This window comes from Somniosus microcephalus, chromosome 5, assembly GCF_052327205.1.
Source record: "Somniosus microcephalus isolate GS21.2 chromosome 5, FLI_Smic_1.0, whole genome shotgun sequence".
NCBI lineage: Eukaryota > Metazoa > Chordata > Chondrichthyes > Squaliformes > Somniosidae > Somniosus > Somniosus microcephalus.
Genome location: NC_140991.1, coordinates 19,302,329 through 19,320,126, shown reverse-complemented (window position 1 = coordinate 19,320,126; position 17,798 = coordinate 19,302,329). Strand labels below are relative to the sequence as shown.

The following is a 17,798-nucleotide window of genomic DNA, read 5'->3' as shown; positions in this document are numbered from 1 at the left end:
TCTGTGGTGACCTGCTTGAGTTGCACAAATTATTCTAACATAATCAGGTGAGTAATCGGAATCAGGAAATAAATGTGCGGCAGAAATCCGCCGTTATGTGAATTCTCATCATGTTCCAGGAAACAAAAGACAGCCTCCCGAGAACCAGCCTGATTTCTTCCAGTGACTTGGGTCACTATTGTTTCTGGGAGTGGGGCTTCTGGCAGCAAACTTCAAAGTGAGCCGGTAATTAGATGGCGACTAATCTTAGGCACTGGCCATTACGTCGGGAAACCTAAATCTATGGACGGTCTGATCTGACTGATGCCCAAAAAAACAACTTGCATTTATAAAGCACCTTTAACGTAGTAAAACGTCCCAAGGTGCTTCACAGGAGCGATTATTAAACAATATTTGACACCGAGCCACCAAAGGAGATATTAGGATGTGCCCAAAAGCTTGGTCAAAGAGGTAGGTTTTAAGGAGCTTCTTAAAAAGGAGAGGGAGAGGTAGAGAGGCGGAGAGGTTTAGGGAGGGAATTCCAGAGCTCGGAGCCTAGGCAGTTGAAGGCACGGCCAGCACTGGTGGAGCGATTAAAATCAGGGATGCACAAGAGGCCAGAATTGGAGGAGCGCAGAGATCTCGGAGTGTTGTAGGGCTGGAGGAGGTTACAGAGATCTCGGAGGGTTGTAGGGCTGGAGGAGGTTACAGAGATCTCGGAGGGTTGTAGGGCTGGAGGAGGTTACAGAGATCTCGGAGGGTTGTAGGGCTGGAGGAGGTTAGAGATATATCGGAGTGTTGTAGGCCTGGAGGAGGTTACAGAGATCTTGGAGGGTTGTAGGGCAGGAGGAGGTTAGAGAGATCTCGGAGGGTTGTAGGACTGGAGGAGGTTAGAGATCTTGGAGGGTTGTAGGGCTGGAGGAGGTTACAGAGATCTCGGAGGGTTGTAGGACTGGAGATTACGGAGAGAGGGGGGGGGGCGAGGGCATAGAGTGGCTGCTGCTGAAAAATCAGCATGCTTGATTAACACGGATACCAAATCTGCCGACATGGGCAAGAAACAGAATACTCATGTGGAGGGGGTTCATTGGGGGTTCTGCGCTGCCTCTCTCTAGGGGCCACTCTTTCTTCGAGCCACCCTCTCGGTTTCTGCCCTCATCCTGTTTTCTTGGCCTTGATTCCCCCCTTTTGCTTTCTTCCTCCTCTGCGCTCCCTCGCAAAAATGCAGTGTTGCCATCACTTGTGAACCTCAACTTTTTTTTTTTAAAAAGACGCTCATACTTCGGCGGGGAAATTTAAACACGTAACGAGCATGGTTTACGTTTCCCACACGAATCACGTCACAATAAAAACAAAATTACGCAAGTGAATCACGAGTGTTGGCGATTGTCTCCTTCCACAGGGTGCTTATGTTGGCAGCTTTTCAGCTTGTGCGCGGTCTTGTCCCTTTCTACTGTTCATGTTTTTATTCCTCTCTTATCAATGGGCATTAGGTCACAGCTGGAACTTTGCAAGCTGCTTCAGGTGACTTGGGGAGGAACAATCCTGTTCTGTCTTAAAGATCTGATGAGCGCCGACAATAATTGATTTGGACTAATCTGTTTTTATGACTTTTACAGGGTGTAATTTCCCAAGAACTATTTTTACTGCGCTAGTTAACTTGCCCGCATTACATTCCTGCCTGCACTACTGTCGTGCAGTTGGTTATCCATTTATTTTTGACCTCCTGCATTAAGAGAGTGCAACCAGGAATGTTATGCAAAGGTGCACAGAGAGCGAACCCTCCTAGTTCGGAGGTTTGCTCGGTTGCTCCTTTGGAACTTGTAGCAATCTTTTGCCTTAGTTTAGGGTTGTCCCCGAGCTCTGGCAATCTGGCCCTCAAAGTCCAGGTAACTCTCATTTCTTCTTTGCTGATTTGTCCTGTTTCAACCTTGTGGGCCAGGACATTGTTCCTTTTTCTAGTGCAGTTGTCCAACGGTGGATCAGTGCTAAATCACAACATCTGTTCATACCATTACATGATATATAATTTACAGCAGAGAAACAGGCCATTCGGCCCAACAGGTCTATGCTAGCGTTTATGCTCCACAGGAGCCTCCTCCCACCCTACTTCATCTCACCCTATCAGCATATCCTTATACAGGAAACTTTGGTTTATCCGGAGGTTGTATGTCCAGAAACCTCGATCGAACGGCAGAAATCAGCAGCCGTTTTGTTAGTTTTTTTCTTTTTTTTTCTTCTCCTAGCATTTTTTTTTAAACAGTCAGTCTCTGGAAAGTCTCTCTGAAGCTGTTGCTAAGCTACAGAGACGCTTCCAAGGTACGGGCCGACTGTTTACAAGCTGTTGCTAAGCAATAGTGTTTGTTGTCAGATACGGAGATGAAAACCTCCGTATCCATCAGCATTAGCGCTGGTCTATCCGGAAGTTTTCATAGATCGGCATCACGCCAGTCCCGTCGGTGCCGGATATCGCGAAGTTTCCTGTATTCCTTTCTCCCTCATGTGTTTATCCAGCTTTCCCAGCCTCAACTACTCCCTGTGGTAGTGAGTTCCACATTCTCACCACTCTCTGGGTGAAGAAGTTTCTCCTGAATTCCTTATTGGATTTATTCGTGATTATCTTGTGTTTGCAACCCCTACCTTTGGACTCCCCATAAGTGGAAATATCTTCTCTACGGCTACCCTATCGAACTCCTTCATAATTTATAACACCTATATCAGGTCACCCCTCAGCCATCACTTTTCTAAAGAGCCCCAGCCGGTTTAGTCTTTCAGCCATGAGGTGTGTGTAAATTAAAGGGAATATGGATTCAAACTTTACAGGTGCTCCCCCTGGACTCGATGGAACAGACTGGTGTAGTGTCAGAAGACAAAGGGGGAGAAATTCGGTATCGCCCCATTTGGGGCGCAATTATCGGCCGGGCGCAAAGTTTAGCGCCCGGCGCGAATTATCGCCGCCTACTGCGAAATTCGTCTGTTTAGCCCCTGGAGCCGATTGCAGCGCTAAATCAGGCGCTGCATGACTCTCTTAAGGTGCTAAGCCAGAGGAGCGAGGCGTTAACTCAGAGGGCGGGCGCAGCACAGGTGCTGTCAGTTAGCGATTTCACACAGACACGCTGGCGTTGGTCAGTTCTTAAAGGAGAGGGTCGATCTTGATTTGCAGCCGCACCCTGCGCATCGGAGCCCTGAATCTCGGCCTGGACAGACCTGTTGCCAAATCCTGCAGCCAAGGACCATGGAGAGGGCCAGAGAGCGAGCGCAGCATTTCAGCGAGGGGGCTTTGGAGGCTCTGGTTGGCGCGGTGGAGCGCAGGCGATCTCTCCTGTACCCAGAGAGTGGCAGGAGGCCTCTGCCCAGCGAGTACCGAAAAGCTTGGAGGGAGGTGGCTCACAGAGTGACCTCCAGCAGCATGGTGCCTACGACCCCTGTGCAATGCAGGAAGAAGTTCAACGACCTCATTCGGGTCATCAGGGTGAGTGCCTTTTCAGAAACCTCTTCATCCCTCCATCTCGACCTCGCTTTATGGCCAAAGGGTCTTGAAAGCCCCAATGCCCAGCACTCCTCCAACATCTATGGCCCTTTCAGGAAACTCACACGCACATTCAGCACTTTGCATACAGTAAGGGTTATTCGACCATAGGAGGCATTTCAGCCAAGATCATGGCCGCACACAGTAAGGGCTATTCGCCCATGGGAGTCATTTCAGCCAAGAGCATGGCTGCACACAGTAAGGGCTATTCGACCATGGGAGGCATTTCAGCCAAGAGCATGGCTGCACACAGTAAGGGCTATTCGACCATGGGAGGCATTTCAGCCAAGATCAGGCCCCGTCCTTTTTCTTGCAGGGCAAGCTGGCGCATAATAGGAGACAGCAGCAACGGACCAGGGGAGGCCGGCCTCACCTTCAAGCCCTGACCGATCTGGAGCAGCGAGTCCACCGGATTGTGGCAAGCCAGATGCTTGGCCCCGTCGCCACTGGAGACACCGACCCCGTTCTGGCCAGCAATGGTAAGGTCATCATCTTTTTGACCTCTCTCCTTCCACTTGTTCCTCACAACAGCATCCTTTGACACTCTCAATCCAAATCAGTACATCGCTGCACTCATGCCTCCCTTGCTGCCACCCTGCCCTCACGCTAAAGCCACTCTTGTACCTCCCTGCTTTCAGATGCTGATTCACCAGGTGAGGAGGCGGGCCCTCAAGCTGCCACTAGGAGCGAATCTGAAGGCGCGCAACCCTCTGCTGAGGCAGCCCATGGCCATACTGGGGACATGTCTTTCCTGGAGGGGAGCGGGGGGGAATGCTCTGATGAGGGTGAAGCTCCAGGACCCAGCGGGCTGCAGCAACATGAGGAGGGTAGGGAAGCTCGGAGGGAGAGTATGGCCTCGAGTCCTGCTACAGTGAGCGCAGACGAGGTGAAATGAGCGCCCAGGCGGAGCAAAGGCACACTGAGCTCATGGCTGTAGTGGCAAGGATGCCCGAATACATTGAGTCACTGGCAAGGAGTGTCCAGGACTTCGGTGCAGCACAGGCGTCTGCCACGCAAATGCTAAGTGCTGCAATGCAGTCAGTGGCTGGTCTCATGCAGATGCAGATTGAGGCCACGCAAGCACTGACTACTGCCACTCTCGCTGGATCGGGCAGGTTTCCCCGGGGCTCTCACCGTGCCGCAGCAGGCCAGCAATCTGTGCTCCCGCAAATTGCTCCGCATGCTGAAGTGCTGCCCCGTGGGAGTACCAGTGTGTCGGTCGAGCGGGGAGTTGCTGTCCTCTCTCAGGATGACAGCATTCCTGTTGCCAGCACTGTCACTTCTCCACTGCAGTTGCCACCACCTGTAGGACAGACTGCTGCCACCCATGCAGAGTTGGAGCAGTCAGCAGCCGGGCCCTCCAGGCCCAGAGCTGGTCCAGGTCGTCCCTCAAGGGCATCTGCAGTCTCAGTTTCTGACACTCGGCAGCCTTCCCCCAGCCTTGCTGCAGCCACTGGGGTCCCATTACGGAGGAGCTACAGGGTGGGAAGGGGGCAATTTCGCAAGGGAAGCAGATTACCCTCGAAGGGCAAAAAGTAGGTGGTGTGGCAAAATGTTGTTCATTGTTTTATTGAAGGCCGAGGATCGTGGTCATATTTTTGTTACCGTTTTGGACATTGTCTCCAGGTTGAGAGAGCCAGTTAAGTGATTGACTTTTTTTGTGTGTTTCTTTCTATTACTTTGTCATATATTCAAAATGTGCATGTTTGGTCTTTGCACTCATTGTTGCCTTGACCGGCTTAGGGGTTGCGGCATGGTTCCATTCAGGTTCTTTGAATGGCAGAAGCCATTCCCTCAGAGGGGGCCTAGAAGCGACTTGCTATAAGCTTTTGACGGACGGCCCTTGCACTTTGTGCCTCCCTCCCGTCTTGGTGCTGCTGCTCCTCCTCCTCTGCTGGTGCTCCAATGTCTGGTGGCATTGGCTGGGTCCTGAGGATTGTCAGGTTATGCAGCATGCAGCACACAACAACGAAGTGGGAGACTCGCTCAGGCGAGTACTGCAGGGCTCCTCCAGAGTGGTCCAGACAGTGGAACCGTTGCTTGAGCACGCCGATTGTGTGCTCAACGATGTTCCTGGTAGCTTGATGGCTCTCGTTGTATCGTTCTTCTGCAGGGGTACTGGGCAAACAGAACGGGGTCATCAGCCAGGTGCACAGAGGATAGCCCTTGTCCCCGAGAAGCCAGCCTCTTGGGTGAAGCAGGGCCTTGAAAAGGTCTGCCACAGAAGTCTGGCACAGGATGAAGGCATCGTGGCTGCTGCCTGGAAAGTGGGCATTGACAGCGAGTATCAGCTGTCTGTGGTCACAGACCAACTGGACGTTCAAGGAATGGAAGCCCTTTCGGTTGCGGAAATCCTTGGCATTCTCTTGCGGCGCCCGCAAAGCCAGATGGGTGCAGTCAATGGCGCCCTGCACCATGGGGAAGCCCGCTATTCTTGCAAAGCCCGCTGCGCGCTCTTGCTGCTTGTCCGGGGTCATGGGGAAAGAGATGTACTCTCGTCTCCTTTTAAAGAGGGCATTTGTGACTTGGCAGATGCAGCAATGCACCGCGAACTGGGAGATATTGGCGATGTCCCCAGTAGCTGATTGAAAGAAGCCGGTGGCATAAAAGTTGAGAACCACTGTTATCTTCACTGCCACCGACAGACGTCCTGCTCTTCAGTTGAGGCTGCAGATCTGGCTGAAGCAGGTGGCAGCTCAGTGACCACCTCCTTGCTGAATCGCAGCCTTCGCAAACACTGCTCCTCAGACATATTGATGTATGATAACTGTTGTCGAAAAACCCTGGGAGGGTAAGGTCTCCTGTACCGACGCCTGTTGGCCCTCCTCCGTCTGGCCATGATTGGCACTCTCTCTCGGTGTCTCTGTGCCCTCTCAATGTGATGGGGAAGCACGACGTTCCCATCCATTGCAGTCCCCATAGTATGTGGGCAATCAAAATTATACCAGTGAAAAAGCAAAGCAACTACAAAGTTATGGTCAGAAGCCAAAACTACCTCAGACAGCGTTGACTCAATGCAGAAGTCTCTCTTTCTCCCTTTGTCTCTCTGCAAATCTCTCTCTCTCTCTCTCTCTCTGAGCGAGTGGACCAAATATGGCTACCACACAAAAGCCAGAAAGAGCGCCCTTTAAATAGCGCCCCCCCCCCCCCAAGCCCCACAGCGACTGGGAAGCGTTCCAGTCAACCTGTCGTTGGGAGCGACAGGCGGAAAGGAGGGGGGGGCGCCGCCATTGAATTTCCGGTCCGGGGCGCCCCAAGGGCGTTGCACTCTGGAATGACGTCATGATCTGCGTGCACAGGAGAGCGGGCGGTATGGTTTAGCGCCGCCGCTAAATGTCCGCTCAATTTCACGAGAGGCGCAGGTATCGCCGCGCCCGAGCACTAGTTGGTTAGCGCCCCACTTATCGCCCTCTTAAGGTGCTAACGGGTGGCGCTCACAACTGAATTTCTCCCCCAAAGAGTTTAGTTTGGCCTGCAATTTTCAATTATTTGAATTGTGCTCACTGCTATTTCTTTTTTGTGTGTTGATCGAACCTTATAAGCCAACAGGAAAAAAAGACAAAAGCAGCAAATTTCAGGAACAAAGGGACAGGAGGAGGCCATTCAGCCCCTCGAGCCTGTTCTGCCATTCAATTAGATCATGGCTGATCTCTACCTCAACTCCATTTATCTACTTTTGTTCAGTAACCCTTAATAGCCTTGAAAAACAAAACACTATCAATCACAGTTTTGACATTTTCAATTGACCCCCCAGCCTCAACAACTTTTTGGTGGACAGCGTTCCAGATTTCAATTTCAATTTTATTTGTCACATAACCAAATACAACAAGTGTAATCCAGTCAGTGAAATGCTTTTTTCTTAACGAGCCGAGTGCACCAAGCAGCAAAGGACACATAGCTGCCTGGTACGCACGGAGCCCGCAAGGACGGCAGCCATCTTCATCGGCGCCATCACAATAGGGTCCGCTCTCGCCTCGCTCCGCCTTTTCCCGCACTCCTCCCCGACAATCTTCAGCCGCCGTGGTACCGACGTCCCGGGGCCGGCTTGTCCCTGGCTCTCCTTCCACCCGGTCTGACCTCCGAGCCTCCCGCGGTGTCCGATCTCCACTAATTTTTGTGTGAAGAAGCGTTTCTTGAACGGAAGGAACGGCCTAACTCTAGACTCACCAACCAGAGGAAATAGTTTCACTCTCTACCTTATCAATTCCTTTATTCATCTTAAACACCTCAATTGGATCTTCTCTACTCAAGGGAATACAAGCCTAGCCTATGCAAACTGTCCTCATAATTTAACCCTTTTAGCCAGTATCATTCTGGTGAATCTGTGCTGCACCCCCTCCAAGGTCAATATACCCTTCTCTAGGTGAGGTCTGACCAGACTAGTCCCTCACAACAGGAATACTTTAAAATTGGAATTTTGTAGATTACCAACCGATTGTCAGGCGAATTTCATCCTGTTGATTGGCCAGGCCATCATAGTAATAGAGGTCAAATCTTCTCTCGTATTTCCAGTCGCTCAGCAACTCCTTCTTCAAGCAGAACAAGACGCTGAAGTGGCTCTCACTGCACACCACCCAGATGGGAAACTTTGGAGTTTTCAGGAAGGATCCCACCTGGAAGAGAGAGATCCATATTTCCAGAGGTAAACAAAATTAGGGTAACGAGTGTTAAATGTCCTGGCCAATATTTATCCCTCAACTTAACGTCACTACAATAAAACAGATGACCACACTGCTGTTTGTGGGACCTTGCTGCGTGCAAATTGGTTGCCGCGTTTCCCTACATTAAATCTCTCACTTTTATTACAATGCAATAGTGACTACGCTTAAAAATAAAAAGTACTTCATTGGCTGTAAAGAAGTGCTTTGGGACATCCAGAGGTCATGAAAGGCGCTTTATAAATACAACTCTTTCTTTCTTCTCTAGAGTGTGGTCGCCGAGTTGAGCATTCTGACCGCCTGGGAATTTAGTTTCCTCCGATAGTGCCCTGCTTGGCACCTTGGTTTTAAAATTCTGTGGTGGCCCATTTTAATATAACCACCAACTAGTTTAAGATAAGCCGGGTAATAACTACATTAAAAATCGCACGTACAGGAATTTTGCAAAAACGTGTTAAGCAGTGCACCACCAGAGGAACTGACACCTCAGAGTCCTTCAGGCAGCTTCTTCTCCTGGCTGATTTTCCAATAACCCCGCTTCAGGTTTTCTCTCCCCCCCCCCCCACCGGCACTGCTCCTTCTCATAACTTTGCAGTGCCCAAGGACCACTGGGACTTTCGACCAACAGTTTCATGCACCAGCAACCTAAAGTGCAAGTCCCATCACCCCTGTGCTCACTGACCTACCTTGGCTTCCGATCCGGCAACCCCTCGACTTTAAAATTCACATCCTCACTTTCAAATCCCTTCCGTGACCTCTCCACTCCCTATCTCTGTAACCTCCTCCATGCCTACAACTATCCAAGATCTCTGCACTCCTCCAATTCTGGCCTCTTGCGCATCCCTCATTTGCGGGCAAATCCTATATCCATCAGTTTCTGTTTTTCCTATAAAGGAGACTTTGGGCTAAAAATTGAGTAGCGCCCCAATTGAGGCACTAGCTTCGCCAGGACGCTAAAAGTAGCGCCCCGGAAAAATTAGCGCCCCTGCGCCGGAAATTCAGTGGTTGCGCCCCAAGAGGGACCCAGCTGGGCCCCCGGGGATCGGGAATGCAGGCAAAAGAGCCCGGCACCCAAGAGAAGTACCGGGCTCTTGGAGCGCAGCCGACACTCCGCCGGGGGAGGGCGGGGTGGAGGGTTCAGGAGGCCAGGGACGGGATCACAGGCAGGTGGCCAGCAACAAATATGGCCGCGCCGCACCTCGCCTTTAAATTGCGCCTCCCCAGCCGCAGGTACGCCCCCCTGACCCTGTCGGACATAGCGTCCGGCGGTAAATCAGGGGGCGCTCCCAAAGATCGCAGCCGAGGCGTGAGCGGGGCGCTGCGCACACCAATGACGTCATCGCCAGCAGCGCAGTGCCGCAGGGCGCTACCGGTTAGCGCCACCACTAACCTCCCGCTGAACTTTGCGGGAGGCGTGGGCAGTGCCGCGCCCGGGCGCTAGTTGGTTTGCGCCCCTCTTAAGGCGCTAACGGGTGGCGCTACCAACTGAATTTTTCCCCCTTTGTCTTTTCACATTTCAATAAGCAACATTCTCCGAATAAATAAACTTTTTTAAATCCAAAAACAAGGGTACAGGAAACTGTGTGTTATCCGGAGGCTAACTGTCCGGAATGCTCGAGCCACCGGCAAAAATCAGGAGCCGTTTTAGTTAGGTTTTTTTTCTTCTCGTTGCTTTTTTCCCCTCAACAGTCAAGCTCTGCAAGGTCTGCTGAAGCTGTTGCTAAGCTACAGAGACGCTTGGACTGTTTAGAAGCTGTACAGGGTTTGTTGACAGATACGGAGCTCAAAAGCTTCCGTATCTTTCAACATTAGCGCTGGAGTGTCCGGCAGTTTTGAGGGAACGGCAACAGCTCGGTCCCGTCGGTGCCGGATAGCACAAAGTTTCCTGTATTGAGAAGCTTCTCTGTGACCATGTATACCAAATCATTTATCTGTTGACTAGAACAAGGATTATCCTAAATGGGACAAAGATCTGAAGGAACTTTGCTTCTAATTTCCACCCTTCTCTTGCCTTCACATGGTCCATCTCCGACTCTTCCCTTCCCTTCCTCAATTTCTTTATCTCCATTTCTGGGGATAGGCGATCGACCAATATCCACTATAAGCACACTTACTCCCACCCGGCTTCCTGAAAGGATGCTATTCCATTCTCCCAGTTTCTCCATCTCAGTCACTTCTGTTCTGACTACGCCGCCTTCCACACCAGCGATTCTGATATGTCTTTCTCCTCAACCGAGGATTCCCCTCTACTGTGGATGACAGGGCTTTCGACTGTGTCCGCCCCATTTCCCGCACTTCTGTTCTCACTCCTTCCCCTCCCTCCCAGAACTACGATAGGGTTTCCCTTGTCCTCACCTTCCACCCTACCAACCTCCACATTCAATGGATCATCCTCCGCTATTGCCGCCACCTACAGTGTGATGCCAAACATATCTTCTCCTCCCAGTATTCCGAAGGGACCATTCACATAGCAACACCCTGGACCACTCCTCAATCACCCCAAACACCGTCTCCCCTTCCCACGGCACCTTTCCGTGCAAGTACAGGAGATGCAACACCTGCTCTTTTACCTCCTCCTTTCCCACCGTCCAGGACTCCAAAAACTCCTTCCAGGTGAAACATGATTTACATGTACTTTCAATTTAGTATACTGTATTCGCTGCTCACGATGCGGTCTCCTCGACATTGGGGAGACCAAACGACAATTGAGTGACTGCTTTGCAGAACACCGCCGTTCAGTCCAAAAGCGTGACCCCGAGCTTCCGGTCACCTGTCACTTTAATTCACTGCTCCATTCCCACTCAGATCTCTCTGTCCTATGCCACCTACACTGTTCCAATGAAGCTCAATGTAAGCTCGAGGAACAGCACCTCATCTTTCGATTAGGCACTCTACAGCCTTCCGGACTCAACATTGAGTTCAACAATTTCAGATCATAACAACTGCCCCCATTTTTTCGGACAGCAGCTGTTGGTAATGATTCTGCTGTTACCATTTACACCTCCTCTAGCCCCCTCTTTTTTTTACTTTACTTGTCCCATTATCATCTCCTTTTGCCTTGCACCATCGTCCCTTTTGTCATATAGTCTCTCCTGCCTTCCATCCTATCACAGACCTTCCCCGTTTGTTCTTTACTTCCCTCCCCCCTTCTCCTGTTAGATCTTGTTAAAACTTGTTACATCTCTAACTTTTTCCAGTTCTGATGAAAGGTCATCGACCTGAAACTTTAGCTCTGTTTCTCTCTCCACAGATGCTGCCTGACTTGGAGTATTTCCAGCATTTTCTGTTTTGATTATTAAAGATCTGAAGGATATGTGTGTATAGAAGGTCGAGGGATGATCTGATCGAGATGCTTAAAATGTTAAAAAGGATTCAATCGAGTAGATACAGAGAAACTATTTCCTCTGATGGGGGAACAAGGGGACAGGATCTTAAAATGAGAGCTCAGCCATTTCGGAGTGAAATCAGGAAGCACTTGTACCCAAAGGGTAGAAATCTGGAATTCTCTGCCCCAAAAGGCTGTCGATGTGGGTCAATTGGAGATCAATAGATTTCTCTTAGGTAAGAGTATCAAGGGATATGGAGTAAAGGCAAGTACATGGAGTTATTTTTATTCATTCACGGGATGTGGGCGTCGCCAGCATTTATTGCCCATCCCTAGTTGCCCTCGAGAAGGTGGTGGTGAGCCGCCTTCTTGAACCGCTGCAGTCCGTGTGGTGATGGTACTCCCACAGTGCTGTTAGGGAGGGAGTTCCAGGATTTTGACCCAGCGACAATGAAGGAACGACGATATATTTCCAAGTCAGGATGGCGTGTGACTTGGAGGGGAACTTGGGAGGTGGTGGTGCTCCCATGCGCCTGCTGCCCTTGTCCTTTTAGGTGGTAGAGGTCGCGGGGTTTGGGAGGCGCTGTCGAAAAAGCGACAATTGAGGTACAGTACAGATCAGGTGTGATCTAATTGAATGGCGGAGCAGGCTCAATGGGCTGAATGCTCTCCTCCTGTTCCTGTGTGAATTCTACTGACTGTGTTCAAAGCATTTCAGCAACAATTTCTTCAAACTGCTCCAACTATTGCGTTCCCTTCCTGTTCCGATTTTCTCTCCTCCTTCCCTGAAAGCATTGACTTTTGGTGGGAGTATGGCTCCACGGATGCTAGAAACCCTCCTGCACCTCGCCAAAGTGAGGAGTGAACCCAGAATATATTTTTAAAAAGATATTCTTCCATGAGAGCATCAGAACTGAACCTGATTCTGGCCTTAACCAACACCGGCACGATGGGCCGAATGGCTTCTTTCTGTGCTGTATCATTCTAATCCGCAGGAGATAATGGATAGTGAGGGAAGGCGAAGGTCAGAGGGAAGTAAGCCAAGCTCACAGAACAGCCAATGAGAGGGAAAGAGAGGAGTGTGGCAGTCATAAAGCAGCCAGTGTTACATCTCACCCCAGCCCACCCACCTGACTGGCCACTCTGAAACTTACTGATAAATTAAAGCTGTTTAAGATTTCCGTTAATTCTCACTAGCTTTGTGGCCTCCGCTGCAGTCAATGGGAGATTTGAGACAATGGCGTTGACGGACAGACCGCTGAAAGGTGAAGTAACAACAGCATGGTACAGTGATGGGAACTGATCTGCTAAAGAAACAGGAAGCAGCCTGCTATAAAAAGCTTAGCTTCATTGCTGAGAAGCGGTGCTTTGATGCGATGCTGGTGTTGTTGAGTCAGTCGCTCGTTGGATAAGCTCACGGCACCATCCGGGTGGAGGCCTCCCCTTAACAAGGTTAGAATTTTTCTTCAGATACAGACTTTCCCGCTGGAGAACCTAAAACCGCAGCAGACCGACTGGTAGCGTGATGCTGTCACAGCCCCTCGTTTACAGATGTAGAGAAGCGCCAAACAGACACACTCCGTCAAGTAAGAATGGGTTCGCTCTCAGTGTCTCACCGTGAAGGTGCCGATTCTCTTCGCAGCTGCAAACTGTGACAAGCCCACTTCTCCCTTGACTCGCTAGACTACATTTCCAGGTGGTGTCCTTCAATGAACTTCTGCCCACAGTTTCTCTGACCCGCTTCGCAGTCCCTTAAATTTGACGGCTGTCCTCCTCTCGTACCCCCATCCAGCTTACTGAGATTTCCTCAGTCTGGGGTGTTGCTGCCTGCTGCCCACTCCCTCGAACTGCCTTTTACACACTCCAGGCCCTGGGCTTTGCCCCTTGGTGTCTCCCCCACCTAGTCTGCACAAATGTCGGCTCGTCTAACATGCAACATATATTCACATGCGCACATAAATATATACACACGTGTAGGAATGGCTAGATTCCTAACTAAAGGACTGAGATCGAGTCAGTCTATTAAACAAACGATGTTTAATACTAATAAACAGAGTTTAACACTAAAACAATGGAAAGCTGGATAACAGGTCTGTACTGGTTGCGAGCTCCACGAGGACTGACTAGAGCCCCTCCCTGGTCGGACGTCATCCCATTTTCCCGCCGCTGGAGGATCACGTGATCAACGTGATGACGTCATCGCGTTGGGTCTCAGTCTTAAAGGGACCGCGCTATGTACATGCGATAATATGAACAGAGATACAGATTCATTCTGTAGCTAACAATTAGTTAAAGATAATTATGTACATAAGATCAGAGTCCCCTTGGTGGCTCTGCCACATGCGCCACCCCAAAATTGTCTTTAACAGTAAAAGTCAATCGACTAGGAGGTCTGATAAGCCTGTCAGAGTGACTCCTGTATTCTCGGAGTGAACGTTGTTGAACAGCGGGCGGGCTGGCTGATGGGAGCCTTCGGACTGGTGCGGGTGCAGCTGGAGGGCGGCTACGGCGTGGCGGCTGTGCAGTCTCTACTGGCCGGTCGATGTCCAAATGCGCCGGTTTGAGACGATCAATGGAGATGTTGTCTGGTTTACCACCGATGTCAACTGAGAAACTCTTGTCGCCGGGCTCTATTACGCGGAAAGGTCCTGTGTAGGGAGCCTTGAGCGGATCCCTATGGGCATCATGCCGAATGAATACGAATTCAGCATTTTTTAGCTCCGCTGGAACGTGCAAAGATGGCAGGCCGTGATGCGAAGTCGGAATGGGCGCGAAAGCCTTGGCCATTTCCCGGTGGTTGCTGAGTTGGTCGGCCGCAGACCATGGCGCGGTGGGAAGCGGCAGGAAATCTCCCGGTACGCGGAGCGGCTGACCGTACACGAACTCTGCGGCAGACAATTGCAGGTCCTCTTTGGGTGCCGTGCGCAGCCCCAACATGACCCATGGAAGCTTATCCACCCAACCGGCGCCTTGGAGGCTGGCTCTCAGCGATGCCTTTAACGATTGGTGGAAACGTTCGCACAAACCGTTTGCCTGTGGGTGATAGGCCGTAGTGCGGTGGAGTTTGGTGCCAAGACCCTGGGCCACAGCGTTCCAGAGCTCGGACGAGAATTGTAGACCGCGGTCTGAAGAAATATCCACCGGAACACCGAAACGTGCGACCCACGAGGAGAGGAACGCTCTGGCTACATCAGCAGATGCCAAAGGTACTGCCTCGGGCCATCTGGTAGTACGATCGACCATGGTTAGAATGTGTGTGAAACCCTGGGACGGTGGCAGTGGTCTGACGAGATCCACATTGACGTGGTCGAATCGCCGTTCTGGTACAGCGAACGTGGCCAATGGGGCCCTGACGTGGCACTGCACCTTAAGACTTTTGACAGACGACTCAGGTGTTAGCCCAGTCGTGGATACCCTTACGCATTCCTCTCCAGACGAACTTAGCCGACAGTAATTTTTGGGATGCTTTCACACCCGGGTGCGAAAGCCCATGGATGGCATCGAAGACTTGGCGGCGGCAGGCAGCTGGAACGATCGGGCGAGGGTCCCCCATGGAGACATCACAGAGCAACGAGGTGCCTGCTGCGTGGAATTGCACATCGGCCAGTTGGAGGCTAGAGGTGTCGACGTGATACGACTGTGTTTCAGGGTCCGATGCTTGGTCGGTGGCCATGAGGGCATAATCGATGCCCAACTGGACTGCCTGTATGGGCACGCGAGAAAGGCAATCGGCTACCAAATTGACCTTGCCAGCTACGTGCTGGATGTCTGTCGTGAATTCCGAAATGTAAGTTAGCTGTCTCTGCTGTCGGGCCGACCATGGTTCGGCGGTCTTGGCCATTGCAAAAGTCAGTGGTATGTGATCTACAAACGCGGTGAAGGGACGTCCCTCCAACAGGAAACGAAAATGGCAAATGGCCAGGAACAGTGCCAGCAACTCACGGTCAAAAGTACTATATTTGCGTTCGTTGCGCCGGAGTTGGCGGCTGAAGAACGCCAGTGGCTGCCACGACTCGTTGACCCACTGTGCTTGCACGGCGCCTATGGCATAGTCGGAAGCGTCCGTGGTGAGGGCGATGGTGGCTCCTGGCAGAGGGTGCACCAACATAGTTGCATTGGCTAGAGCGGTTTTTGTGTTGTCGAAAGCGTCGTCCATTGCCGCCATCCAGGTTATTGCATCCTTTCCCATCTTGCCTTTGAGGGCCTCGTAGAGGGGCTGCATGAGTTGTGCTGCCTTCGGCACAAAGCGGTGATAGAAGTTCACCATGCCCAGGAATTCTTGGAGGGCTTTGGTGGACTGTGGCTTCGGGAATGCCGAAATTGCTTCGACCTTTGACTGCAGCGGGATTGCACCCTCCTGGGTAATGCGATGGCCCAAGAAGTCAATCTGATGTAGGCCGAACTGGCATTTGGCCGGGTTGATTATGAGGCCATGCTGGCTGAGGCGCCGAAAAAGGGTGCGGAGATGGTCGACATGGTCGAGATAGACAAATAAGCTCCCGCAGGACCGAGTCCGAGTCCATGAGTTGTTGAAAGGCCTGCGCGGCGTTCTTGAGCCCAAAAGGCATTCTGAGAAACTCAAACAGTCCAAAGGGAGTAATAACCGCAGTTTTTTTGGATGTCCTGCTGGTGTACGGGGACCTGATGGTAGCCCCGGATGAGGTCGACCTTGGAGAAGATTGAGTTTCCCGCCAAATGGGTGGAAAAGTCTTGAATGTGCAGGATTGGGTACCGATCGGGCGTCGTTGCATCATTCAGTCGACGGTAGTCCCCACATGGCCGCCATCCGCCGCCGGGCTTTGGAACAATATGTAGGGGTGAGGACCAGGGACTATTCGACCGGCGAATAATCCCCAGCCACTCCATCGTGGCAGACTCAGCCTTCACTGCCGCGAGCTTACCGGGTTCGAGTCGCCGAGCTCGTGCGTACACTGGGGAGCCGGTCGTAGTAATGTGGTGTTGGACACCATGCTTAGCTGCCGAGGTGGAGAAAGTGGGCTTGGTCAGCTCCGGGAATTCACTTAGTAGGCGGGTGAATTCGTCCGGCGAGGGTAACACGCAGGAGACAGTATGGGCCGGTGCGGAACTGCAGAAGCACGGAATGGAATGGAAGGTAGCCGCGTTGACCAGTCGACGGTTTCGGACATCTACCAAGAGGCTGTTGGCGCATAAGAAATCCGCGCCGAGGATGGCTTGTGAAACTTTGGCTGTGATAAATTCCCACAGAAACCGTTGTCCGCCGAAACACACCTGGACCTGCCGTTTGCCAAAGGTACGAATGGCCCCACCATTAGCTGCCTCAAAGGTCGGGACCGTGCCTCCCAGACTGGATGTCAAGTGCTGAGGCGGGAAGGATGCTGCACTGCGCCCCAGTGTCGCATAAAAAGCGCCGGCCCGAAAGGGAATCGGTAATGTAGAGGAGCTTCCCGGAATTTCCAATCGCCATCGCGGCCGCGGCCCGTACCTTAAACTCGATCCTCCTTTTCTGGGGCTGCTGCCGGGGTTGCTGGTTTTTTTTAGGCGCGAAACTGCAAGGAAGGCGGCAGCTTCTGGCTTTCGCGCCGAAACGGACGTGGTAAAAACACAAGCCGGGGGATGGAGGCGTCGGGGCGGCGTCCGCGGAGGAGGGTTGTCTCGTGGTGGAGCAGTATTGCTGCGTGACCGCATAAACCGTGTCTGCTTCTGCAGCCAGTGCTGCGCAATCCGCGGTGTCTGATCTAGCGAGAGCGGCTTGAACCTGTTCGGGGAGTTGACTCAGGAATAACTCCTGAAAAAGGAAGCATTGGGGTTCGGAGCCCAGGAGCGTGAGCATCTGGCTCATTAACTCAGATGGCTTGGAATCGCCCAGACCGGGCATAGTGAGCAGCCGGCGGGCCTGCTCTGCCTTCGTGAGTCTGAAGACCTGTATTAACCGCGCTTTAAGAGCATCATACTTGCTGGCCTCTGGGGGATTAATCTAGCTTAACAGCGTTGGGTCTCAGTCTTAAAGGGACCGCGCTATGTACATGCGATAATATGAACAGAGATACAGATTCATTCTGTAGCTAACAATTAGTTAAAGATAATTATGTACATAAGATCAGAGTCCCCTTGGTGGCTCTGCCACACACGCATATAAAGCATTTTGATACAAGGGTTGAATGAGCTTACAATTCTAACTAAAAACTGAACAGAGTTTAAAAACCAATTAAAAAATAAGTCATTTTATATACATCTGTGTAAAATCTTCTAACTTCTCCCTTTGTTCTACTGGTGATGATTCACAATCTACGCCTCTATGTTACAGAGATGCCAACCAGTGCAAACA

General features: G+C 51.4%; 1 protein-coding gene across 2 annotated transcripts in view; it reads right to left on the bottom strand.

Annotated features, from left to right (window-relative positions):
* Positions 1-17,798, bottom strand: part of mindy4 (MINDY lysine 48 deubiquitinase 4) — a 277,344-nt gene that overhangs the window by 26,252 nt on the left and 233,294 nt on the right. Inside the window, exon 16 of one of the 2 annotated variants that reach the window (XM_085987410.1) lies at positions 7,941-8,121. In XM_085987410.1, coding sequence (XP_085843536.1) covers positions 7,941-8,121 — 181 coding nt within the window. Of the gene's footprint in view, positions 1-7,940; positions 8,122-17,798 lie in introns of those variants that run through there. The other variant, XM_085987411.1, reaches the window with a different exon arrangement.